Source organism: Callithrix jacchus, chromosome 7, assembly GCF_049354715.1.
Source record: "Callithrix jacchus isolate 240 chromosome 7, calJac240_pri, whole genome shotgun sequence".
NCBI lineage: Eukaryota > Metazoa > Chordata > Mammalia > Primates > Cebidae > Callithrix > Callithrix jacchus.
The window spans coordinates 9667539-9694724 of NC_133508.1; the positions used below are offsets into that span (position 1 = coordinate 9667539).

At 42.7% G+C, this 27186-nt stretch overlaps 1 protein-coding gene across 1 annotated transcript in view; it reads right to left on the reverse strand.

Moving 5' to 3' along the window:
• Positions 1 to 27186, reverse strand: part of LOC118155226 (uncharacterized) — a 27576-nt gene continuing 390 nt past the window's right edge. Inside the window, exons 2-6 of the mRNA XM_035306677.3 lie at positions 26434 to 27152; positions 24588 to 24831; positions 20047 to 20351; positions 8896 to 8996; positions 1 to 7839 (exon numbers count right to left, since the gene is read on the reverse strand). Coding sequence (XP_035162568.1) covers positions 24824 to 24831; positions 26434 to 27152 — 727 coding nt within the window. The 3' untranslated portion in view covers positions 1 to 7839; positions 8896 to 8996; positions 20047 to 20351; positions 24588 to 24823. The remainder of the gene's footprint in view (positions 7840 to 8895; positions 8997 to 20046; positions 20352 to 24587; positions 24832 to 26433; positions 27153 to 27186) is intronic.

The window sequence follows — 27186 nt, forward strand, 5'->3', positions numbered from 1 at the left end:
TTGTCATCTACAACAGTGAATCAATTGACTTTCTGTAGTGCTCAGCATAACTGCAAGGAGGGGGCAAACTAATTAAGGAGCACAGGTCAGCACACAAAACGTCTCTGGGTGAGGCGCATCAACACAGGGCCCCTTCTGTAAATGAAGAGGTCAAGTCCTTGGGACTTCTACAAAATGGAAAGAAATGTTAGTTTTTATATATCTACAAGTTTTAGATTTATGGGAAGAGGGCTTTTAAAAATTAATTTGCACAAGTATTTTATCATTATGGGCTGCAGTACTTTGTGTTCAAAGAGTCTAAAGCAATCTGCATTGCAAGGTAGTGACCCAGTGAGGTCAGGACTTGGGGAGAGGTTGCTTCCTCAGATTCACTCTCCTTTCCTCTCGGGTTAGGAAAAAGTTGCTGTCGTTTTGCCTGGTGAGGTGATCCGTGGCCTTGGTGAAGAATTACTGCAGTAATGAGAAGTGTTACTAGTGAAGATTTGAGGCCTGAGTGAATACAATGAACACAGAACCACTGATCTAGAAGATAATGTTGATAACTTTCCTGGTGGTAACACAACAGCCATGTGACCACACAAGAGAATCAGAATGTTTACAAGAGGAATCGATTGTCTTTTGGGAGCTAAGATTATGCCATCATCTTGATCTGCAGTTTCCCCAGGAATGTTAATATGTACCTTCCTTCATATTAACAGCATTTATCATAATACTGTGCACATCATAAATACGTATTTACTGTCTCCAAAAAATATCAGTTACCAGGCCGGGTGTGGTGGCTCATGTCTGTAATCCTAGCACTTTGGGAAGGTGAGGCAGGAGAATCACTCGATCCCAAAGGTTCAAGACCAGCCTGGGCAACATGGCAAGACCCAGTCTTGGCAACAAAACAATACAAAATCAGTTATGTGCATTTTGAAGGTGCTTCAGAATTGTTCGTGTCCTCTCTTGGTCTCCCCGACTTTCCACAATTCGCACTTACTCAGAAACACTTCGTATGTTTGCTGATACATCAATGTGGTTGACTTTTTCTTTCCTCTCCTGCTAGGAAAAAAATTGATAGGTGTATTTAGGTTGAGTATTGCTTATCCGAAATGCTTGGAACCCAAGTGTTTAAGATTTCATGGATTTTGGATTTTGGAATATTTGCATAATGAACATACCATTTGAGCATCCCAAATCTAAAAATCCAAAACCCAAAACGCTCCAATAAGCATTTCTTTTGAGCATCATGTCGGCATTCAAAAACATTTCAGATTTTGGAGCATTTTTTATTTCATTCAGCATTTTATTCACTTTGGGATTTGAGATGCTTAATACTGTCTTCTAGTTATTATTGTCATAAACAAGTGAATGAGGCTCTCAAAAGTCTGTCATACATATTGACTAAGAAGGCTCAAGCCAATGGCCTTGGTGCCTGGAATTTCAGCACGGGTTATTTCTACATTAAGGAGAAGAACTCACATTTCCAGGAATTTTTTTTTAACTCTTGCCTCCTTCTACAATTTGAAGACTATAAGGAGAGTTTTCTTTTCTTCTCTTCTCTTCTTTTTCTTTTTTTTCTTTTTTTTTTTTTACAAGGAAGTGTGTGGTCTGTAAGTTGCACTCTTTTAATGACAGCTGAGCCTCCAGGAGCCCTTGGATGCATCCCACGTGACTTAGAGGAGGAAATGCATCGTGGTCTCTGGAGCAGCCATGCCTGTGAGGCCAGGAGATGGGGGAGGATCACCTTAGAGGGAGCGGCTCTCTGGTGGGCATGGCCACCACAACTAGGGGAAATGTCAGCAGAGAAGATGAGGTGAGGACTCAGTGAAGAACAGCTTGGGTCACCAAGAACACTGTTGTGTGGATGGCAGAAGGAGGGCTGTGGTGAAAGACTACCTAGATGTAATCCCTAGATTTTCACGGGAACTGCAGCCAAGCCATTTCCTCCAGCACCACCCAATGCTGCCCACACCGGCACTTTGAAGCTTCTCCCCGCTAGGCAGGCAGAAGTGGTCCTGAGTAACAGGGTGATGAGCTGAATTAGGAAACTGACTCCTAAATTCTCAGAGTCCACTCCTCTCTTCCACACAGGTGTCTCTGAATAGATGATTTTTTGACATTTGACAAAATTGATGGCAGAGAGACAGTAGCTGAGTGCTGAATGGTGCAGTGTTTCTCTGCACCCAAAATGTCCTAGTATATGAGTCCTGAAATGTGTGGGCATCTCATCCTCAGGGAAAGGTTCTACGTCAGCTGCACCTATGCCTTTTACAGCATGGCTTTCTACCCAGCCCCTGCAAGTTAGCAAGCCACCTCGAAACTAACCGTGACAGCACCACTTCAGACGATGCTTTTCAATTCTTTAATAATAATGATAACAACAACTCTCTCATGAGGCCATGCTCCTCACCCAGTTCTGCATGCCGAGGTCACTCAGTTTGTCTGGCTCTGTGACTGCTGGTCATGGTATTTTCTTGCTAGGAGTTTCTGTTTCTGTTACAGACTGTGTTTGCCTGAGGTTTGCTTCTCTTGGCTGCTCTTCCACAGTGGAATGTTCTTTTTGAAATCGATGACTTTCAAGGTAGTCATTAAGTGCTAGAGACCCTTGTAAGCTCCTTCAAAACACCAAATTTGGACTCTCCCCAGCTCCTGAGCTGGCTGTCAAGGGTGTGAGCTGACAGTTTAGATGATTAAGCCAACTGCCAGCATGCCAGGAAATGCCATAATTTAGAAATTCATTTCAATGCCCGTTCCCAGTTCTATGAGGAAGGCCATGTGTGGTTTGCCAGAGATACTATTGAGAGACACTAAATAACTAACATTGATGAGTCTCTATTAAAATAAGATAACTTGCTATGCATTCCTTAACATATCTATGTTTACACTGGAAAAGCAAAACCATTTGACATTAGTAAGACTTTAATTTTACCCTTTGAGCAAAGCAAGTTATGTAACTAACCTAAAAGGAATGCAAAGACAATTTGCAATATAAAATTGCTTTAAGGAATCAATGTAGAGTGATGCTATTAAGATTATCATCAGAATTCAATTAAAATGTCACTAGTTTTCAGTTATGAAGAAGGAACACATCCGGAAGTGCTGTGCTCGCCAACTGTTTAATATTAATTAGTGAAAGTAGTTTCCTGATTTAGCCCAGAAAGTTAGTAAAGCATTTCATTTCAAATACGTTTTTACTGAAAGCAAGTTTTAAAGCTCCCTGGAGCTGTGTTCAGCAAGCCTTGGGAATCTGAACTTTTTCACATATGGAAGTTTGAACCTTTTTTATTCTGTTGTGTGCAAAAACTTTTCTTTTCTTTGTCCTGTTGAAATCGTTACTTTCACCCATATATGGCTCCAAAAATATAAACCATCTTAGAGCGGCTGTTGAAATTATTCACTCTTGGCCTAGAGCTAATTGTGGCTTTTCACTCCTAACAAAATCTTATGAGAAAGTTGTAAGTGAAAATAGGATCAAAATGTACATATAGAAGCTGTGTAGTATTCTCAGAAAAACCACACATGAGGCTTTTTTTTTTTTTTAATATCTGTTTATCAAAAAGCTGCCCATAGTGATTCAGAGTCACATTTTTCATCTGTGTGGATATGCTGGAGAACTTTGACCACACTTGGTGATTTCAAAGCAAGGCAATATCTTTTCGATGACATCAGCTTCCACTCCCTGTACCGAGAACTCACCGTTCTCTGAACTGAAAGTTTGGAGCTGATGCCAAAGGTTGTCTCACCTGTGAGTGCATTTCCTGTAAGGCCCGTTCACCCCAGCGTGGGCCTGGCAGGTTCTGTTAGTGACACACACCTCTCCAGTTCTCACAAGCAACATCCCCAAGACTCACTCTGCAATCATCTCCAGACTATGACCAAGGCCACGGAGAATCGCCACACCTGGAAAGAAGCCTGCCCTTGCTCCTGGGCTGTCCTGTCACTGGCAGGGAGAGTCGCTCTGTTTTCCCCTTCAGATCACTGCGTGATTAATACAAAACACACTGACCCTTATGGGCCAGAAGTGAGCCTTGTAGGTTAACACGTGTGTGTGCCACAGCCAGAAGGTCCCGTGCTGGCCCCTCTTTATGACATGGTTCGAGGACACAAACCCATGAGATTCGGGGTCACAGGAGACCCCTGCAGGGAAATGACAAAACGCCTCTTTGTGCAGCTCAGGCAGCTGACACAGTGTGAAAACGAAGACATGGAAATAAATGACATTGTTTTTTCTGTGCTGTAACAGGAGAGTAGGTGCCTGCGAGGCAGCACACTTCAGAAAGGATGAACAATAGGGGATTAAAATCACCTTCAACTCAAGGCATGAATCCCCCACATTTACACTGTGCTTATGCTGTATGGACAGACTTCTTTTGTAAGTATAAGGAAAAATTCTCTCCTGGGTTTCAAAGGACCAGCCTATTCAGAAAACAGAGTAGATAAAGAATTACACACAGACACACATACAAACACACACAAACCATACACACACACACATATACACACACAGATATGTAGGCAGTCACACGGCGAGACACCTACAGAGAGATTTACAGACACACATGTATACACAGACACACATACAAGCACACACAGACCATACACATATACACACACACAGATACACAGGCACAGAGAGAGACACATTCAGAGAGACTCACAGACACATGTACACACACACACATATAAGCACACACAGACCATACACACATACACATGCAGATACACAGGGAGACACACAGAAATACACATTCAGAGAGGCTCACAGACACACATGTGTACACAGAGACACACATACAAACCACACAGACCATACACACACATAGATATGCAGGCAGACACAGAGAGACACATACAGAGAGACATATATGTACACACAGACACACATACAAACACACACAGACCAAACATACACACACAGATATATAGGTAGACACACAAAGAGACACAGAGAGACTCAGACACACGTGTACATACAGACACACATATACACACATGCATACACAGATATACACACAGACATACACACATGTACATGTACATACATGCAGATACACATACACAGGTAAACACATGGAGAGACACACACGTACACACAGACACTGGAATGTATAAGTGCATACAGACACTGTAGAATGATCTTAACAATTCTTCTCTTCCTCCAATAATTCACATTTCTAAGTGACTCTGATTTTCTTTAGCTTTAAACGGAAAGCAAAATGCTTTCTGTGATACCTCTTTGTTTGAAAGTATATTTTTAAGAAGATTCTGAATGGGAGATATGTTTTTCAAGTTCTCTCATCTTTTATTTTTCCTCTGGTGATATCCTCACTGAGTCCATTTGGACAAAGACCGTGGACAAGCCATTGGCTGCGGCACCCAGTGTGGAGCCTGCCCTTTCAGAGCAGGGCAGAGCCAAAATAGACAGCAAAGGAGAACTAAATCCAGGGTGAACAATGCTGGCCCAAAAATAGCAACAGGGTTTAGGCGCACAGCAGCAGGAAGGCTGCTGATCATTTGCCAGCATCTTTCATTTGGGTTTGTCACTATTGAGTGACACTGGGGACTTGAGGCTCCTGTCGAGCACAGAAGTCCAGAATCCCAAATTTGTGACTCTAACAACAATCCCTGGTGCAGAACTGTCCTTCCATAGAGAACGAAGGAGCCAGCACCTCCCGTGCTCTCCAGGAGCTGGTGAGAGGGTTTCCTGAGCGTCTGCTCTCCAGGGACAACCAGCAGGGTCTGGCATGAATCCTCCATTCACCCTTGTAGCTCCTGTTGGTAGCCTTCAGTGCTCCCATGCTCCAGGGAGGAAACTGAGGCCCAGAGAGTAAGACAACCCAAGGTCACACAGCTGGAAAGCTCTTCCCATCACACCATGGATCTCGAGTTCTGTGCAGTAGGGCAGCAGTCACCTTAGACACTCTTAACTGCCAAAAGCATAGATTTCAGTGTGATTCTCTAACAGCGGGATGTATGAGGCATGAGAAGGGACAGAGATACCTCCCCTCAGGGGCGGCTGCACAGAGGTGCTCTCCCAGAGGGCCTGAGCTCTATGGAAGGAAGACCCTTCTCAGCAAAGGCAACCAGCAGGATGGTCTACGTGAAAAACAAGCCAGAAGGAGAGAAGCGGGTTTACAGCTCTTGACCGTGCTGCAGGCTGGGATGCAGGCTGATATGGCTGGAGCTCTGGGGTGTTACAGGGAAGTAGAGCTAAGTAAGCCTGGATGGGGCTAGAGGTTTGGCAATTTACAACCCAGATTCCAAACCAAGGGATGCCAAGGGATGCTGCCCGGATGGATATTGAGATCTTAAAATGGGAAGTGAAAGCAGCATGCAGGCAACCGTCAATCTATGACAGGAAGATTATTCTCCTGAAGCCAGAGCAGACTGGCAAAGAGATGGCCTGGAAGGGAGGACCAGCTGGGGGCAACTGCAGGACTGTTATTGGTCTCATTTGAATGGAAGTGGGAAATGGCCAGGTCTATTTGATACCTAGCCCACCAACTCCTGATGAAGCAAAGCAATTCAGGAGTAGACTCTGCATTTCACAGGACCCAGAGACATACCCTGATTGGTTCTACATGTAGGGAAGGATCAAGTCACTCTGAACTGACGGAAACTCCGACGTCAGCCTGGGTACTGTTCGGCGCCCTCACATTGGGACTGACCCGAGCCCATGAATAAGCAGATTGCAGGCTCACTCCTGGAGGGTGGCACTTTCTGCCACGGTTGCAACTCTCTCCTTGGGAATATCAGCTTCAGCAGCAAACAGGGCATTCAGGAAGTTTTCAGCGGCCACGTAGCATTATCTTAAACAGGTTTATGTAACTGAGTTTAAAGTAAAGCAGGGTCACCCCATGGGAGTGTTGGAACTACTCACCGGCCCACAGGACCCTGATGTATGAGGCCGGTGGTGACGGCTTCGCTGATTCAGCTGCGGTCACACACAGTTTACAGAGAAGGCAACCCTGGGCTACGACGACGGGAAGACAGGGCCGTGCCCATCTTATTCATTCTTCATAACCAACGGCAAATATTTACTTAGCAATTATACAACGCCCATCACCAGATTAGACACTTACATAGAACTTAGAATTGTACTGAATGCAAATGAGATGTTAATTATTACAACTGAACAGTGCCTTTAGACTTAGACTCTAGATGCGTTTTTCAGATACACGTCAGGGAAAAACATGGCCATAATGTAATTCATTATGAGGATTTTGAAAGAGAAATTGTTAAGACCCATATGCTTCCACATACGCAACAGGATTTTAAAATGAGGGCAAAACCATGACTCGGTTTGGCTATAAGATTCCCTCCATGGCAGGAAATTTCCCTTCCTTCTGATAGGATGTTGTTTCCTTCTGGCTCTAAGGGGAATATGACAACCAGTTATTTGCCTGGTGGCTTCCTTCAAGAACTGGAAGATCCCTGGAAGGCCTCTCGTTCTACTGAGAATCTGACCCAAAGCACATGAACCTCACAGACAGCCTGGGATGGTGTTTCAGAGGTGGTCAGACTGGAGGCCGTACCCCTTCCTCCCAAGCCCTCCCTCCAGGTGTGTCTGCAGAGAGCCAGCTGATGTCTTCCGGCCAATACCACCAGGTGCAGGGGCTGAAGTCTGCAGCTGCTGAGCTGGAGTTAGCTGTAAAAAAATGGTAGCAACAAGACAATAGATAGACATCTTGCCCTGAAGGCAGCAGGGCAATGACTCACGCGGATGAATCATTTTAAATTAGTCCACTGGGTCTCCGGGGAACCAAGCTCTAAATCCAGGAAACATCAGGCTCTGACCAAGCAGACTGCCAGCTCAATTTCATGATTCTAGAAAAAGAGTAAGAGAGTCTTTCTCTGGAAGAAAGCATACAGAACATGGTATTCAGTGGCTAATTCTGTAGATGTGAAAACAGAAGCCCAAGATCAATACGTCATTAGCAGAGCCAGATGAAACTGCATGTCTTCGGATTCTCAGCTGGGAAGCTCTCTCTGTCATGCCATCGGGGCACACTGCTCACTCTTTGGAAAACCCCCACACACGGGTATGAGAGCTTTGGGGTGACACGAGCAAATGACAATTCCCCAGGGAAAACGGAGGCACTACTTTATACAGCCAGGCAAGCATTATCCTTCCATTAGCAAAGCATCAGCTACAGCATAAATAATAAACAAGGCAACAGCCATAGCCACAACTGCTCACCGAAAGCTTTTTTTTTTTTTGGTATGAAAACTATGAGTGTATTTTCCCTAAGAACTTTCTGGCAACATGTACAAATAAAGCCACATCCACAGTGACAAACTGTGCTGGTTAAGAGTTGAGCGGATGACACTCTTGTTATTGAAACAGGAACTGACTCAGCTTCAGCAGCTACAGATCATATATTTTATTCCGCTGTGTTGTTTCATTTGAAAAAAAAAGTATCACATGGCAACACTCTTTGTTTTCTAAATAATACATTTCCTTCAGAGAAACATGTAAAATAGAGATAAAGCCTTTGAGATTTTAATTAATGTTTTCTAGGAACCAGGAGATAATTTCTCAGTTAATATGTCAACATTTAAATAACATATGTTATTTAATGCAAAACATGTTTTCACAAATATAATAAAATCAAATGAGTATTTTTCAATGAAAGTAAATAGACGTTTTATGTTTTTGAAGGCATGGATTCTAGTGTTTGAATCTGGTTGTAAAACCTTTTATAACACTGAATAGTAGCATTAAATAAAAATAGACTTTTTAAAATACATCATAATGTACTTTTTAAGGATTTTATTAACTTCAGAAATGTTCATTATGAGAAGGGCTGAGCTGAAGTTCGTCTTTGTCTATTAAGCCTTTACACCTACACAGTATAAATCGATCATCTAAAAAAATGTATCTCAGAACAGAGTACTTAAAATACTTACATTTTCCTGGATGCACCCAAGGCCAGTGGCCTGTGGAATACTGAGAATCTGTCTACAGTTCATAGACTACTCCAGAACAATGCCTCTGTTGCTGAAAAGTACTGAAAATAAACAGAAAAAGATTCTTTAAATTCTAGAATTAGATATTCACTAGTACACCCACCCAGACTCAAATGATTCAAATAGAAAGACTTTCCTGTCTCCGTCATTACACGTGACATTTCTTGCAAATATGGGCTTCCCTAGTGAGACAAGTCTCTGCCTGACATACCAATTTTTTTGTAAAGGGGTCTCCCACTGCTGGAAACTATTGAAAGACCACGAAAGACCAGAGAACCAGGGAGCTGATGGCTGTGGGTTCCGTGCACCGAAGGCACAGAGGCCACGCCAAAGCTGAGACTGGGTCAGAACCAGGCCCAAACTCACAGCACACCCTCCTTGCCCGCCTGCTTCTCTCTGTAAACACCAACTCCCTTTCTGTGGCTCAATCATCTGCAGTGTGCGCAGGCATTAGAAAGGCATGGGCTTTTTTTTCCTGCTTTTCCCTCGTAAATCTCAGAATGAATAGTTTCCATCTGTAATTGTTGGTTTTATATTTTTAAATAGTGAACTAGGAAACATAATGTCTCATTATCTCTGAAATGATTCGAGCATTTGCTGCGTGCAACTCTGTCGATAACAGCACAATGCAGTCGTTTTACTTTGTCTGGGGGGAGGGGAGATGCATCAAGAAAGTTCCTTTTTTTCCTCTACTAACTCAGTATTGCTAGTTATCTGCTGTTTCCACACTCTGCATAGATCTAATTTAGGTATTTAAGAAAAAAAAGATACTCCAGACACTATCCTGGATTGGCAGTTTAGAAAACACATGTGTCTTCAAGCCTTCGCTACAGATCTGAAGCAAATTATTTCTGTAAATGTGTGAAAATTTGACTTTCCTAAAAAATGGCTTGTGGTACATATGTGCTCAAATCTATTCAGAAAAACCACAGCGCCTGACATTTCTTCTCCATTACTTTGCTTGAGACATGAAGAGTCTTTTATAATTTTAGTTTTTTGAAATGACAGTTTACGTCAATTTGCTTTTTAGAGTACCATGTTTTCTGGTGCTCTGTCATGTAAGATTTTACCTGGAAGCATTGAGAAAGCAGATATCTGCCCTGCTATCTGGTGAGGGCTTCTGACTCCTGAGAGTGACTGGGGCTTTCTCACCACAGAAGCTGGAGTCATTTCGGGAGTGTGCTCATTTCATACTGGGCCAGTCACACCTTCACATTTTCACGCTACTATGACAACATGCTACTTTAAAGCACCTTCTTTTTTTTTCTTGGTCAGGCAGTTCTTGGATTTAACTCCTAAGCACACACTGCATTTGAACAAGATAACCTTTTAAAATAGTGTTATAAATAGCACATCACCAAGGGGATTTTCTTTCAATCGCACGGTATCTGAGGACAGGGAATTCTAGCCAAATGTTGACTGCCTCCTCAGTCCCTAAAGTTACTCATTAAAACACACAAAACACCTGGCATGTTTTTATTAATCTGTTAATCACAACAGTATTTATTTGAAAATCAGTCTACAGCTATTAGGTTGGCACAAAAGTATTTGAGGTTTTCGTATTAAAAGTAATGGCAAAAACTGCAATTACTTTGCACCAACCTGATAACTCATTCAGGCTGTAACTTGCCTTAAGCCAGCTCACAGCTCCAACATCTCATGACCTAATGGGCCACAGTAGCCAGGAGGCCCTCCTGGGTGTGAACGAGTGTGCTTGTGTGTCCGTGTGTGACTGTGTCTCCGTGTGCTTGTGTCTCTGTGTGTGAATGTGTGTGTGCCTCTGTATGTGTATATGTGTGTTTGTGTATATTGTCTGTGTTTGTGTATATTATCTGTGTCTGTGTGTGAACATGTGTATGTGTGCCTCTGTGTGTGTCAGTGTATGTATATATCTGTGTGTGCATCTGTGTATTTGTGTGAGTGTGTGTCTTCACTCCCAACCAAGACATTTTCTAGGGGAGAGGGGAAACCGAGCACAGAAGCTGTGAAGACTGTGTGTTAGAGACCAGGTGGGAAGAACAAGTGCTGAATCAGAAGGAGGGGTGGAGCAGAGCTTCCGAGACACAATCCTGCTACCATCCCCTACCCAAGACCAAGAAGTCACCGCTGCTGAGAGGGACATTTTGGTAGATCCCTGGGGCTTGAGGACTTCTTAAGGACAAAATGTGACCCAGTGGATGGATAACCAAGTAGAGATGGAAATGCAGGAAACAGAGCCAAAGCAATTGCCTGTCATCCAAGTGTTCACCCTGGCTCTTCACTCTCATAGCACCCAAGGGAGGAAAATCCCACTGCTGTCAGTGGGTAACATCACCACCCAGTTTCACATCTGTGGGATCTTCCAGAGGAGTAATTTGTCACCATGCTGAAGAAACAAACCAAAAAAACCCACAAAAAACGAAAAACAAACAAAAAACAGAGAAAGAACAATTATATTTAGGAGAGCTTCTATTATGAGCTGACCATATATTTATCTCACTTAATCCCAAACCAATCCCGTCAGGTCAGCCTGTCTTTAGAAGAAATTCAAGAGTTGGGAAACATGTCTGCAGTGGGGCAGCTGCTTAAATGGCAAAGATCAGCCTCAAACCCAGGCTGGCCTTCAAAAGCAGGACCTGTTTTGATGGCAATGAATGACATTGAATAATGAGATCAGTTTAATGCCTGTTATGACAGGTGCTGGATCGCAGGCCCCACAGGTTAGCTTCCAAGAACAGTAAATAGGGAATAGCAAAAAATTATCAAGCCCTTTGCTGCAAATTCTATTTCTGAGGCATGATGGCTACATCTCTCATCTCAGGCCATCTTCCCTCTGGAGCCCTTCAAATATGTCAAGGAATCCTGAAGCTGGGAAGGAGATACGCAATTTCCCATCAGCTTAAACTTAGCAACTCAAATGTCGCTTTGAGATTTGGAAATGACCATGTGGACATCAGGGGGTGTTCTGGGCTTTTGTGAGTCTCACTGGACTCCAAACTGTGAGGGTTTCCTTGTTGTGTTCAGCCTCCCTTCTTGTGTCAAGAAGGGAGGATCACTGAGTGGATGGAGTGAATGGAAAAGACCCAAGCAGACACTTTGACAAAACCCACATGGAGGCTAGCTCATGTTTGGTCCAGCCCCAGAGCTTTGGTGCCACAGAGACAAATCCTGGAGGACATTCCAGGAGGAGAGACTGGCCTCTCCGAAATTTTCTTTCTAGGAGAGCTTCAAGCAGGACTTGCAGTGTTCCAGGCTCTTTGTCTCATCAAGAAAACTGTAAAACAGGGATGTTGTAGTGGCTGTAGAATGGTAAAGTATTCAAGAGATGAAGGGGCTTTTGAAGCTGCAGAAACTGCTCTGTGCAGGGGCTGACCCGGTCTCCTCCATAAGAGTCAAGTACCCTACCATGGCGTTGGAATAGAAGGGCCTTCCCAGCCATGCACGAATGCTGTGTTTTAAAAACTCCTTTCTTCCAAAAAGTTCTACGTAGGTCCTCATGACCTCCCTGCAGCTTATATTTGAGGTTACCTATAAACAAATGCTATCTAATAAAAAAATTTCAATGTGTACATAAAGAAATACCTCAATAGACATCAAATCCCTAAATGCCTTTTAAAATTAAGACTGAAAAAGAAACTTTATCACTTTGATAACTACATCATGCACATGCTTCCTGGCAGATAGCACTACACCTCACTTCCAGCCATCACCTCACTTTTTATTTTTCACTAAAAAAAAATTCTGATTGACACATAGTGATTGCACATATCTGTGGGGCACACAGTGATGTTTTCCTACATACGATGTAAAGTGAGCATATCGGGATAATTCGCACACCCATCATCTCAACCTTTCTCATTTGTTTGTGTTGAGACTATTCAGTATCCTTCTCCTAGCTATCTGAAACTATAGAATATATAGTTATATAGTTTCAAGTCATCCTTCTAGCTATTTGAAACTATGTAATATGTACTTATATAGTTAACTATATATGCATAATTATTATATAGCAATAACTATATAGTATGTGATTAACTATAGCCATCTAGTACAGAACACTAAAACTTATCTAGCTGTAATTCTCATCTTTTAATGAAGCCCCCCTTATCCTTCCCCTCCCAGTCCCTTCTCAGCTTCTAGCATCCTCTTTTTTCCTTCTTACTTCAATGAGACCAACATGGTTTTTTTTTTGTTTTTTTTTTTTTAAGCTTCCACATATAAACAAGACTACGTGGTGTTTAATTTTCTGTTTCTGGCTTATTTCACTTAACATAATGTCCTCTAGTTCAATTCATGTTGCCATGAATGACAGGATTTAATTCTTTCTTATGGATACACATAATATTCCTTTGTGCACATGTACTACATTTTCTGTATCCACTCATCTGTTGTCAGATTCCTCAGTTGATTTCATCTCTTGGCTGTTATTAATATGGCTGCAATAAACATGGAAGATGCAGGACACACTGATTTTCTTTTCTTTACATAAATGCTCAGTAGAGAGATTGCTGGGTCCTATTTCTATTTGTTTCTGAGGAACCTTCATACTGTTTTCCACAGTGGTTGTACTAGTTAACATTTCCATCGACAGTGTACGAGAGGTCCCTTTTCTCTGCACCCTAGCCAGAATCTGTGATTTTTGTCTTTTTGATAATAGCAATCCTAACCAGGGTGAGATGATACCTCACTGTGGTTTTGATTCACCTTTTCCTGATGATTAGTGATGGTGAGCATTTTTTCATATATTTCTTGTTCATATATGTGTCTTCCTTTGACAAATGTCTGTTCAAGTCATTTGCTCATTTTTTGACTGGATTGTTTATTCTTTTGCTGTTGAGCTGAGTTCCTTGTTTATGATGGATATTATGCCCCTGTCAGATGAATAGTTTGTAGTTATGTTCTCACTTTCTGTAGGTTGTCTTTTCACTGTGTCATTTTCTTTGCTGTGTGGAAGCTTTGTGGTTTGATATAATTCCAGTTGTTTATTTTTGCTTTTGTTTTCTGTACTTTCGAGATTCATAAAATCTTAAGATCATAAAAATTCGTAAGATCTTTCCCTAGACCAATGTCTTGAAGCATTTCCCCTGTTTTCTTCTATTAGTTTTATAGTTTGGGGGTCTTACATTTAGGTCTTTGATTCACTTTGAGCTGACTTTTGTACTGAGTGAGAGGTGGGGATCTAATTTCATTCTCCAACACCTCTTCATGATAAAAACTCTGAGTAAGTTAATTGAAGGAAAGTATCCCAACATAATTAAATCCATCTATGTCAGACCCACACCTAATATACTAAACAGAAGGAGATAAAAGCTTTTCCTCTAAGAGCTGGGAAACTACAAGGATACCCACTCTCACCACACTTATTGACCATGGTACTGGAAATCCTAGCCAGAGCAGTCAGGCAAGAGAAATTAATAAAGCACATTCAAATTGGAAAGGAGAAAGTTAAATTGTTTCTGTTTGCAGATAATATAATCTTACATAGAGACAAACTTAAAGACCTCACAAAAATAAAACTGTTAGAATTGACAAATTCAATAATGCTGCAGGATACAAAATTAATACACAAAAATCTGCAGCATTTCTATATAGGAACAACAGAGTAGCTGAAAAAAATTAAAAAGGCAGTATCATTTGCAATAGCTACCAAAACAATACCTATGAATAAATTTAACCAAGGAGGTAAAGAGCTTGCCTTTTCATTTCATCCTTTCTTTCTCTTATTCTTTCTCTCATATTCTCTTGCCTCTGTTTTTAAACGTCTCAGGCTTAGCAGGCACTGTTGAAACTTAGTACATCAAAATGGAAATAAAATACACATCTATCTCTTTTGTATGCTAAGATAAAAGCATAACCATGAACACACGTTTAATTAGATCATTTTGGAGTTCCTGAACTTATTTATTAATGACATTCAGGGCCTCTGGCTTAAGCTAAAGAATCAGGGCTATAATCATGTCCCCATTCTCTGTAGATTCCACTGAAATAAAACTATAGTATTATGAGGATAACTATATGATAGGAATTGAATGGGGAGTCACTACCATACACAAGACTTCAATAAGGTTCTAGAAAACAGAAGGTGGGTGGCAGAGGGCTACAAAAGGTCAGTAGGCCAAGAAGGGTGCAGCCTGGGCACACAGAAAGTGAGGTTCAGAAGAGGTGGGCATCAGTCCCGCCAGGGCTCGAATCAGCACACAGACTGGAGCATAGGAGTTAGAAAGGGCTGAAGACAGGGGAAGAAACTGAAGTTCTATCTCTAGGAGAACTATACCAGTCAAAACCTAACCCTCTTTCCCCTTGTCTACCCATCAGCCATGAAGCTCAGGCATCTATGATCCAGCAAAACACTCCTCCCAAAAACACTCTCCCCTAAAGGAACTAGAGAAAATGCTGCAGACAATATCTTTCATTGGTTAAATGTGCAGCCCATGGCCAGCTCCCTGCACATGTACTCTAAATGATTTGCCCTTTATGGAGTCCTGGATAGAATTCCTACCATAAAGAGATCAGTCGTGACAAAGCCTAGGAAACCACAGACACCCTGATTCTTTAGCTTAAGCCAGAGGTCCTGAATGTCATTAATAAATAAGTTCAAGAACTCCAAAATGATCTAATTAAACATGTGTTCATGGTTATGCTTTTATCTTAGCATACAAAAATGCTTTTATCTCAGCATACCAGCATTAAAGAACCAGAAATGAGGGAAACTAACCAGAAAAGTCAAGTAAAACACAAAACTACATCTGAAACACAGTGGAATTCTCTTCAAAGGCCCAAGAGAAAAGTATACCAAGATTTCTATATTGAGTGAAATTATTAATCAAGTGTATGAGAAGATTAAAGAAAGTTGAGAGAGTCAAAGACTCAGAAACGTGACCTCCCACACATTCCTCAGACATTACTACAGGATGTGCTCCAGAAAAACTAAGAAATAAATGTAGAAAGTATGAGAATGAAATTCACAAAAAGTGGGGCACCCAGGGTCAACCTTAACACATGAGCTAAGCAAGCTTTGACTGGTTATTTGTAGTCTAGCAGTCTCTGTTCAACAGTCCAGTAGATTTTCCTTCAACTTCTTCACATGCAATGAAATACAAAATATTTGACATTTCTGAATTGGCTATAATTAATCCCATGGAGATGTATTTACTCAGGACTACATCACATATACTGAGTTCCTAAGTGTAGAAATTTACAATGTGAAATTAAGTCACCTGTGACTTACTAAGGATAGTAAGGATAAACAGTCAATGTTTATTTAAATTTTTATATGGGCACAAAAAAGAGTGAAAGTGAAGCAAAATCATTAATGGCTTAAAAATTTGTATCCCAATAGAGAACAATTATACATTACTTTGAAGTTCCATCTTTAACCCATAGATAAATGCTGTATTCACATATATAGTCATTCAATAACTCATTCACTAAGTATTTATTGAATAGCTGGGGGAATCTAGACATTATACTAAACACGAGTTTTAAAAACAGAATATGTATGCTCTTGTGTTCAGGCTGTCAGAGAAGACACAGACATAAAGCAATAAATAAAGCCCGAACTGCAAGAAGAAGGTAGAGACACTATGGAAATATGAGTAGGGTTCATTTGCTTATTTAAATAATAGGGCTCATTTACATATTTGCAGGTGCTTCATACCTGAACACCATCTACCAGTTTCCCCTCCTTGTGAAATGTTCTTGGAAAATTTTTAGTAATTGCTGAGTTTTTGGAAGGCATTACTGGTAGCTCATTTTATTTAGAACATAGTCAACCAAAATCAGATTAAAAGTATTCAGGAGCAAATAAAATCATAACTTTTAATTTACAGGGGCAAAGTATAATCTTAACTTGCAATTGTCAGTTTCAATTCTTTTACTTAGCTGTAATTTTTTTCATGTTCTCTATTTTTTTTTTCAAATTACTACTCAATGATGGGTTTTAGATTCATACCAAATGTATCAATCACTACTCTTCGGCAATCTTCCCTTTTCTTTTTGCCTTCTTATAAACGCTAGTAGTTCTGAATCTTAATTTCTAGAGGCTGTTTTATAGACTAATAAATAACATAGTACTTTTTTAAAACTCTGAAGGTGAGTGCTTGCTGACATTTGCAGAAGAAAAAAAGACGCTCAAGACTCAGTCACTATTTCCAATAACTGAGTCTAGGAAGGAATATTAACATTCATAAACAAATGTAATACAAGACAAGAGGCAAAAACTCAGAGAGCTAAGCTCCCAAGCACCGTACTGCAGGAAGTTAAACAACTTTCATTTCTGACTCTGGCTATAAATTCTGTCCACCTTTGCATACCCCATAGTGGCAATGGGATGTGGAGATGGAAGTCAGTCCCTTCCCTTAGAAGCTCACAGACCTAGGAGAAAGGCATGGGGATCCACCAAGACTACAGGCTCCACAGCACCCAGGGGAATCCTCAGGATCCACAATGAGGACACCAGATGATTGCTGCAGAAAGTAGGCAGGACAGTGAGGGTGGCGCTGCTCTGGGCACTGGGGAAGTCAGAGGGACAGGTGCACAGGCTCTCATCTAATGCAAGTGAGGACACACTCCTGGCTAACTCAGAAGGGCATGTGGAAAGCAGCAGCATTTGGACGAGTGGCTATCCCCATGGGGGTTCCACAGTACTTCCTAGTGCCAAGGGCAGCTGGCCAGAGAGCACAGTAAAGCAGTAAAGGGCCCTCTGCAGACCTCGCAGCCTATGGCAGCCTCTTTGGAGATGGGACTATAGCTCACCTGATCTCCCTGGTACCAGGTTCTAATGATAATCCTTGGAAGGAAGGCTCTCATCTTCTCTTTCAGTGCTCTTTGTGACTCTCACACATCAGGGATCATGCCTCAAGCTCTGGGCTCAGAGCCCCAGGTTCAGATCCCTGCCTGTTACTCTGTGCAAGGCTGCAGAGCTGCCCTGTGAGCTCCTGGACTCCCTCCTCCTCCACTGCCCACCTGATAGTCAGTGACCTCAGGCACATGACTTCCTGTCCCCCACCTCCGTTTCCAGGTCTACACAGCAGAGGTCATGGTGTCCCTCATCTCAGAGAGTTGCACTGTGGAGCACCCACTGCGAGTCACCTTTCCTTATGACCTTTCCTTACCAAAGTTGGGTGACTGAGCAAGCTAAATCCTTCCTGTGCCTCAGTTTCCTCGTTACTCACAATGGAGGTGGTGGGGACATCTTGAGGATTATATTAAACAATCCATGTTAAGTTACCAGGAAATGCTGTGGTCTTCACACGTTTCCACTGAGCCTGGCTTTATGATATCAGCTCCATATTTATTGTGATTGTCCACAGCCTTCTTACCTCCTGCCAGCCAGATCTTACAATACTTAATCCATTATTCTACTAATAAGCACAACTGAATGCACGTTGATTTCCATGGTTTTGCTGAGTGTATCAGGACAAAGAAGTGTTCTCCCCAAAGAGGACAGATATATTCTGTACCACATATACAGTCATTCAAGAATTCATTCACTCAGTAAGCATTTACTGAATAGCCTGGAGAGTCTAGACACTATACTAAATACTAGTTATAAAAAAGGAATATGTATGCTCTTGTGTTCAGGCTGTCAGAGAAGACACAGACTCCCCAAAGAGGAAAGTTCCTCCCCAAAGAGGTCAAATCCCTGGAATCTACAAATGCAGCTTGATGTGGAAAACAGATCTTTGCAGATGTCATTAAATTCAGCATGTTGAGATGGCTTGCCCTGCATTATCCAAGTGGCCCTACATCCAGTGACAAGTGTTCTTATACGGGAAGTGAGAGATACACTTGTCCCCAATAGAAGGGGAGTTGGCAAGGTGACCAGAGGAGAGACTGCAGTGACACAGCCACAGAAGCCAAAAGGGGCCAGGAACAGATGCTTCTCTTGAACCTCTGGAGAAAGCATGGACCTGGCCATGTCTCAGTGCAGATTTCTGGTCCCCAGACTCAGAGAGTTCATTTCAGTTGTTTTAAGCCACTAAGTGGGTGATATTTGTTACAGCAGCCACATGAGACTAATACACTCAGTTCGAGACTAATTTTCTACTCTGACTCATTAGATGCCTTAAAACTGCATTGTATAGCTATAATTTGTTACAAAGACAGCAATTCAAAAGTTAACTCCAAAATAACCTGGCTTTACGTCTTCCTCTTTGCATCAACACAGGTTTCAACAAAGTGGTTCAGTCAAAATTATGAGGCCCTGAGCATGGTGAGCAAAAAAGTCAAGCCTGGAACCAAAGGAACCCCAGACAAATACCAGCTCCTCTCTCCTCTCCCTTGAAGCTTCAGTCTCACCTGTACAGCAGGGTGCTCACAGAAATGGCCTCCGTGGTGGTGCACTATTGGGAGGAAAAACTTACTGCCAAATAAGGGCCTGCAGAGTGCCTGGAGAGCAGGTACAGGCAGCAGGCATAATTATTAGCCCACCTTTCAGGCTAGGAAACTGAGGCTTAGAGGTGCTGGATAACTCGCCTAAGTCCCTTAGCTATTAGGTTTCAGAATTTGGAACCAGATCTCATTAACCAAGGCACACTGCAGCATGGCTTCCAACATTCCCTGCTCTAGCACATTTCCCCCCAACTTTTATCAAGAACATTTTCAAATACAAAGAGATGTTTAAAGGATCAGTGAGCACCCAAACAGCCTGCACTGGGATTCAAAAATTACCATTTTACTATATTTGCTTTGTGGCACATAAATCCATCCACCCATGCATCAATTACGGATCCATCCTTCAAGCCATCTGCCCCTCCCTCCTCCTCCTCCTCCTCCTCCTCCTCCTCTTCCTTTCCCTCTCTCTCTCTCTCTCTCTCTCAATTTCTTGAAGTTTCAAAGCACATGCATGCCTTAGCATGCTTCCCCACTGAACACTGCAGCTTGCATGTTATTACTATGAGTTCAATATTTGTCTATGACTCTCTTCTTTTTGGTGGGGGAGAGGGAGGTAAAATTTGCAGAAAGTTAAATGCACAAGTCTTAAGCATACCAATCAGTTTGGATAAATGCAATATTCTGTGTAACCCAAACCTCGATCCAGACATTAAACATGCCCGCCTGGTCAAGGGAGTCCCCTCATGCCCTTTCAAGTCAGTCTCCACCCCTGCTCACCATGGCAACGGACATGCTAGTTTTCGGTAAACATCAGTGGTGCCTCTTCTAAAACATAATCAGAATGAGTCCTGCAGTGGGCACTCTTGAGAGGCTTCTTCACTCAGCTGAAGGTGTCCGAGACACATCATGTTGCTGCAGGTTCTTCTGCTGATGAGCAGCCCATCATCACATGATTCACCACATCTTCTGGTCACGGACTCCTGGACAGGCTCCAGTTTTTGACTATTATGGATAAACTGCTATGAACGAGGTTGACCAAATCTCTTTGTGGCCATATTCTTTTAGTTCTTTTGGTTAAACGCCTGGAAAATGGAAGAGCTGAGTCAGAGGGTAGGTGAATGTTCTGTTTTATTAAAAATAGCCAGACTTTTTTCCAAAGAGCTCGTAGCATTTTACCCTCCCACCCAATAGTGAAGGGACGTTCTGATGGTTCACGACATGTCCTTGTCAACACTTGATGTCATCTTAATTTCAGCCATTCCGGTGGATTTTATTTCACATGTCCCTGAGGACAACCAATGTTGAAAATGGTTTTAAGTGCTTATGAGTCATTTGCATACCTTTTTTGTGATGTGTCTGTTCAAATATGTTGTTTATTTTTAATTTTTCCAAAATATTTTTATCATTGACTTCTATATTTCATTTTTATATCCTGGATACTCATTCAGTACTAGATGGGTGTTTTTTTTTAATATTTTCTCTCAATCCGTGACTTGTTTATTCATGTTCTTAGTATTGTGTTTTGATAAAGTTTTAAATTTGATGCAATCTAATTAATCACTTTCTTTTACATTTTTGCTTTTTGTTTCCCACCCAAGAACCCCCCCAACACACACACCCGTCATAATGATTTTCTCCTGTGTTTTTTTTCCTGAAAGTTTTGTAGTCCTGCTTTTTCATGTAGTCTATCATCTGTCGTTACTTACTTGTATGTATAATATGAGGCAGGGCTGAGTTTCTCTCTCTCTCCCTCCCTCCCTCTGTCTGTCCTTCCTTCCTTCCCTTTCTCCATCCCTCTTTCTCCCTTTCTTTTTTCTTTTCTTTTCTTCTTTCTTTCTTTTCTCTCTCTCCTTCCTTCCTGCCTGCCTGTATGCCTCCTTTTTCCCAGGTGTCCCAGCATCATTTGAAGACTTTCCTCTCCCCATTATATTTCTCTGGAACTCCACTTCTGTGTATGGAAAAGGCCATAAGAGAAAATTGTTTCCACCCCACTAAAAAGAAAAACTCGGCTAGTCTACAAAATCCTATTTTTCTTTAGCCTTTAAAGAGCGAGGGCCACAGGTGTCCTAAACATCTGAAGGGAAATCGTGCCACAGATTGTTTTGTCTTTGGAAAAGTAGAAGGAGGAGCTGCCACAGAAGAAATCAGCTTCCATTGTAACAATCTGTTAATGGGAAAGTGTGGGCTGGACCACAGTTTGGAATAAATGGAATCTGATTCCTACCTGCAAACTTTTCTCCACAGGCTTCCACCAGGTGCTAACAGGGAAGATCGGTGGGTAAGGCAGTAGGCCCCAGACCCCCACTACCTGCATCCCTGGACCCCTCCTCTAAGGAAAACAAAGCCTCTCAGTGCAGGGCAGCAAGATGCTGCCTCAGGCCCAGGTCCTGCAGGCCAAGAAGCAAGGATCTTCTCTCCCTGGGAGAGGGGCAGGAAACTCCCTCCCACCTACCACTTCTCCTCTAACAGATACAGACACTTTGGCTTGGTGAAGAAGAAGAGGGAGGGACACTGAGAAAACCCTAGCCCCAAAGCCCAAAGGCATAGGCCCATCCCGAGATGAGAACTGAAAACACACCCTATCCTCACCAGGAGCCCTTCTCCTCCCCCACACACTTCAATCACAACAGGTGTGCTGCAATGGTCAAAGTGGGTGTGGAACAGGAGCACTGAGGGGCACCCGGGCACCCCATCTCTATGTTAAACGCAAGGTAGCAGCAGCCCACTGCTGGAGCGTTTTAACAAGTCTCACATGCATAGCAATGCAAAAACAAAACCTAGCTCAACTACTGACTGACCAGGCAGACCCGATCCCTAGACCGGGGATTGGCGAATCACAGTTAGCCAGCCACGTCTGGCTTGTCACTTGTTTTTGTAAATAAAGTTTTAATGATACACAACCATGGCCATTCACTTACTTGTTGCCTATGGCTGGCTTAGGGGTACACTGTCAGAGTCAAGAAGTTACAACAAAGATATTGTGGCTCACAAAGCCTAAGGTATTTACTTACGTGGCCCTTTACAGACAAAAGTTTGCCAGTCCCTATCCTATAATGACAGCTAGAGAGAAGGCAGGTGCCCATTTTCAGGAGGAATTTCTACTTACCATAAGTCTCTACTATTCTGCTCAACATATGCTCCATTTAATCAAGTATTAAGAGCCACACAAAAAGGAAGGCAAACAACACATTGTTACAAGACAATAAAATTGGACCCAGAGATTACCAAGATACTGAAACTACCAAAGAAGGACTGTAAAATGTCTACGATTGATATATCAAAATGTAGTGGGAAAAATAAAGACAGTAAAAAGATGAGGAACTGCAGCAGAAAGAAACTATGAGAAAGAATAAAATGGAAATGTAAGCAATGTAAAAAAAAAAAACACTATCACATCTAAGGAATCCTGTCAATGGTCTCATCAGGAGACAGGATTCAGCATAGGAAAGAATCAGTGAATTTGAAGATAGGTCAATAGAAATTATAAAGACAGAACCACATTCAGGAAAAAGAGTGAGAAAATGAAATGGAGCAGCTGAAATCTGCGGGACAATATCAAACTGGTTAGCACACATGCAATTGGAGTTCCAGAAGGAGAAGAGAAAGAGAATGGGACAGAAGACATAATTGAAGCTACGGTGACCAAGAACTTTCCAAGACTTAATGAAATACAACAAACCACAGATACAAGAACGCAGTAAACCACACACAGGGATTGCTTTAGTACCTTTTTGAAAATTAAAAACAAAAAAAAAAAGTTTATAAGAATAAAGGTATTTCTGAGCTCCATATTCTGATATATTGATTTAACTGTATCTACACCAATGTCACACAGTCATGTTCAATTTGGCTTTAAGTTTTGAAACACACAAAACTTTCAACCTTCAGAACTGGTTTAGGTACAGCTCTCTTGAACATTTTCTATACATTTAAAAATCATCAGGACAATTTCAACAAAAAAGCCTGCTGAGATTTTGATGAGAAGTGTGTGGAATGCACAGACCAACTTATAAAGAACCAATATCTTAACCACAGACGTGGTAGAGCTTGTACCTGTGGATAGTCCACAGAGAGCTTCTTCTGAAGCCCCTGTTGTGAGGTGAGTTTTACAGCTGTCTCACTTGACAATTATATTTTAAAAGAGGGCTACTAAAACAAAGGTCTCATAGGCAGACGTTCTCCTCCACCAATGCCCCAGAGGCATCCCATCACTGTACTTATTACCTTGCATATGTTGACAAATAAAGTTTGACATCTTTTGAAAACTATCAATAGGGCATTTGCCTTCATGAACTGTTCTCAGCACAAATGGTTAAAGAGTGCATCTACTATACCTTACATGTCATGTAGTAACCCTTTTTTTAATTAATAAATTCATATGCTTCCTAAAAAATGCTACAGAGAGAAAAGGCAACTCACTATTTAAGAACGATCTGCAAATGAGATAATTAATAAATGAACATCCTAGGGCTAGGAACAGTGGCTCATGCCTGTAATCCAGCACTTTGAGAGGCTGAGGCAGGTGGATCACTTGAGGTTAGGAGTTCACGACCAGCATGGCCAACATGGTAAAACTCCATCTCTGCCAAAAATAAAAAAATTAGCCGGGCATGGTGGTGCACACCTGTAATCCCAGCTACCTGGGAGGCTGAGGAAGGAGAATTGCTTGAACCCAGGAGGCAGAGGTTGCAGTGAGCCAAGATTGTGCCACTACACTCCAGCCTGGGCAACAGAGCAAGACTCCATCTCAAAAAAAGAGAATATTTTACACTTACATAGGACCTATCATGTAAATATTCAAAAATGCTTTCTTAACAATTATATTTTGTACAACCAAAATAAACAGATGAAATAAAAGGTTAGTTTTCTCCAGAACTGGCAATATATTGGTAAAGACAGACACCAAAACCAAAATAAAACAGAACAACAAAACTGGCTTCTTGCCCCAAAGTTGGAACATTCTCTGTCAATATAATTAGGGGACATTATTGGAATTACCCTCTGAACAGATTTGAAAGACTTCCCCTAAGAGCCCATCTTGAATTATCTAGAACAGGAAAATCAAACGTACTCAAAACCAACATGTCATCCCATTAATCTTTAAATTAAACATAAAATTAGGTTTCAAATGTCTACTTTCCTACAGGCAGCAAGGAGAGCGTCCTGGTATGAAATGAGTGCAGCCTGGAGGTCTAGGAGGAGAAGGGCATGGAGGTGTAAGCAGGGACTGAGGAAGTAACACAAGGGTGCAAGGGGCATCAAGTGCCCCCAGGAATGTGGAAAGGGGCCTAAGACTGTCACCCAGAAGGGATGTTTACCTTTTGAAGATAGCGGCAGAGACTTGAGAGGCTCAAGGTGAGCTGAGGATGAGAGTCACACCCAACAAGTGGAGTTGACTATTTTCTCTCCAAGACTGGGTGAGTTAGAAGAGAGCAAGGCTCTTCAACGATGGGGAGGAGGAAGCGCACGTGGGGTTATTGGACAAATGGAGGTCCAACTCTGTCTCTGATTTGCTTTGTGGCCTGCAAAGTTGATTTCATTTTTTTGTCCACAGTCACTCATCTGTTAAAAAAGGGGTGAGGGATTATAAAATAATTATCAAGAGCCAACTCAGAAATCGCTCAATGTTGAACAAGTGAACACTGCCTTCAGTTTATTGAATGACTACTATTTGCTACTAAGGAGGGATTTTAATACATTAACTCTTCTGATTATACCAAACTAATTCTAATAGACATTTTAATCTCCTATTAAATAACCTGACCAGAGCCACGTGCATAGCCTGGATAACTAGAGTGTAAAGTCCATCTTATATCCTGCCGTATTTCCCCTTCTGAATTAATCTGGCCCTCTGTGATTCTTCGTCGTGCTTCTTAAAAAAATCAGGTGCAACTAGTAGTGCTCACATGCTGCGCATATCCTTTGTCACATAAAGAAATATCTCTCCACCCACTGGTTACATACTGAGTACTAATGACTTGTTTTCAGACGTCTACACTCTCCTGCCTGCCCACCTCCCCTCACACTATAATAGGGATTTTTGCCTATTTTGTACATTTCTGTGTACTAATACCTCGCCAGTCACAGAGTGTGAATAATATGTGTTAAATAGTTAATGATGCCATAGGATTTATTTTATTTGAAATTCAGTGTTCATAGGTACCCGGTTTTTAAACCATTTTTTTTTTTTTTTTTTTTTTTCTGAAAATGACAATGGCCATTATACTGTATCTGTATTACACTAATCAGGTTCCCTCTTGTAAAAAAAGCTACATCATCTTCATAGCACTGGGCAGGGCCTGTTAAGAGACAAGGATAAATTTATATTCCATAGGAATCTGCATTTATTTTAAAAATCAAGACACTATGGGACGCCCTCATCATGACGGCCCACAGACCCTGCACAGATAACCACCCTGGCCTCCCTGCCCACACAGCGCCTTCCCCTACATCTCAGGCTCCCCCTGTTCCTGGGTGCCTGGACTTGCTCCACACTCCTGCTTCCTTTGGAACTAGTGGATCCAAGGTCACAGGCGTGCTAATGACTGAGAGAACCCTGCCCCCAACACGACCGCTACCCAAACCCTCTCAGCTGCGGGTCACTGGGCATTTGAGTAAATCTGTGGATGGTTCAAAACAAAGCCATTTGCATTCCTGGAGACAGACTCCAGGTGCGGTGCCCAAGGAGCGCTGGTCTTGGCTCTCGGGTGATGCGGTAAACGTGAACACTGGCTGAGAGACACCGTGTCAATTCAGTCCGCATAACCACCACGGCCCACATGCCACAGGTACACCAAGCCACCTTCCTCCACTGTAGACTCACAGAGGTCCCACCTGGCCTTAGAGCCCCATGCTTCTGCTGGAGGCGCTAACAAACATACAAAGCCCTCTAATATTTTTTTTTTACATAGTCCATTCCTTCCACGTGTTTAAAAATAATGTTCATTAAACCCTATTTTGAAACAAACTATAATATAGCTACAATTTAGCTTTCTATTTTGGATTTTAAAATGCTCTGGTTGATGTTCTTGGCATTTTTCTTAAAAATGAATATTATGGTATATTTTAGGAGATAATTTATATGGAAACACACACACACACACAATGTCAGCTTCCACCTAATTTAAACTGTTTACACATTCATGGGAAAACCTAGCTGTTAACCTTGGTGAGGGCTGACATCGCCCTCTACGAGATAAACACGTTCCTCCGGATTCCGAGGGGAGCCTGCGTGCTCCGCTCCCGCATCGTGGTGGCCCTGAGGACACGGGAGGGGGACAGAGAGGACCCCAGGAATGGAGGGGACGGAGAGGGACTCAGGGGTGGAGCGGAACAGGGGGCACTCCGGGGGTGGAGGGGGACAGGGAGAACTCAGGGATGGAGGCGACAGAGCGGGGGACGCCAAGGTTAGTGAACAGAGGGTGACCAGAGGGATGTAGGGGAACACGGCGGCGCAGAAGGGACGGAGGGACGGGGAGGCGCCTGGCGTAGAAGGGGACGGGAGGACAGGGCGGCTCTGGGCAAAGAAGGGAACGGGGTGACTGGGGGACTTGGGGCCGGACGGCCGGGAGGAACGGGACGGGGCGGCCGCCCGCGGGTTGCGCTGCCGGAACCGGGGCTCGCGCGGCAACAGGGCCCGGCTCGGTGACCGGGACGAGCGCGAGGTGGCGGGACCCGGCCGCCCGGCTCTCCCGGCCGCGACTCCCTCAGCCCCAGCCACAGGCTGAGTGCGGCGCTCGGCCGCGCACCTCACAGCGCGGACTCCTCCGGCGCGCGGCCGCCCGCGCCTTATAAACCCTGCTAAAAATAGCCTGCGATGCCACCCTCCAATCACAGCGGGCAGAGTTCGAATTAAGCCAATGGCGCGGGCCGTGATGGAGAGGCTCGGTCACGCCAGGCGGGGCCGCTGTGTGTCGC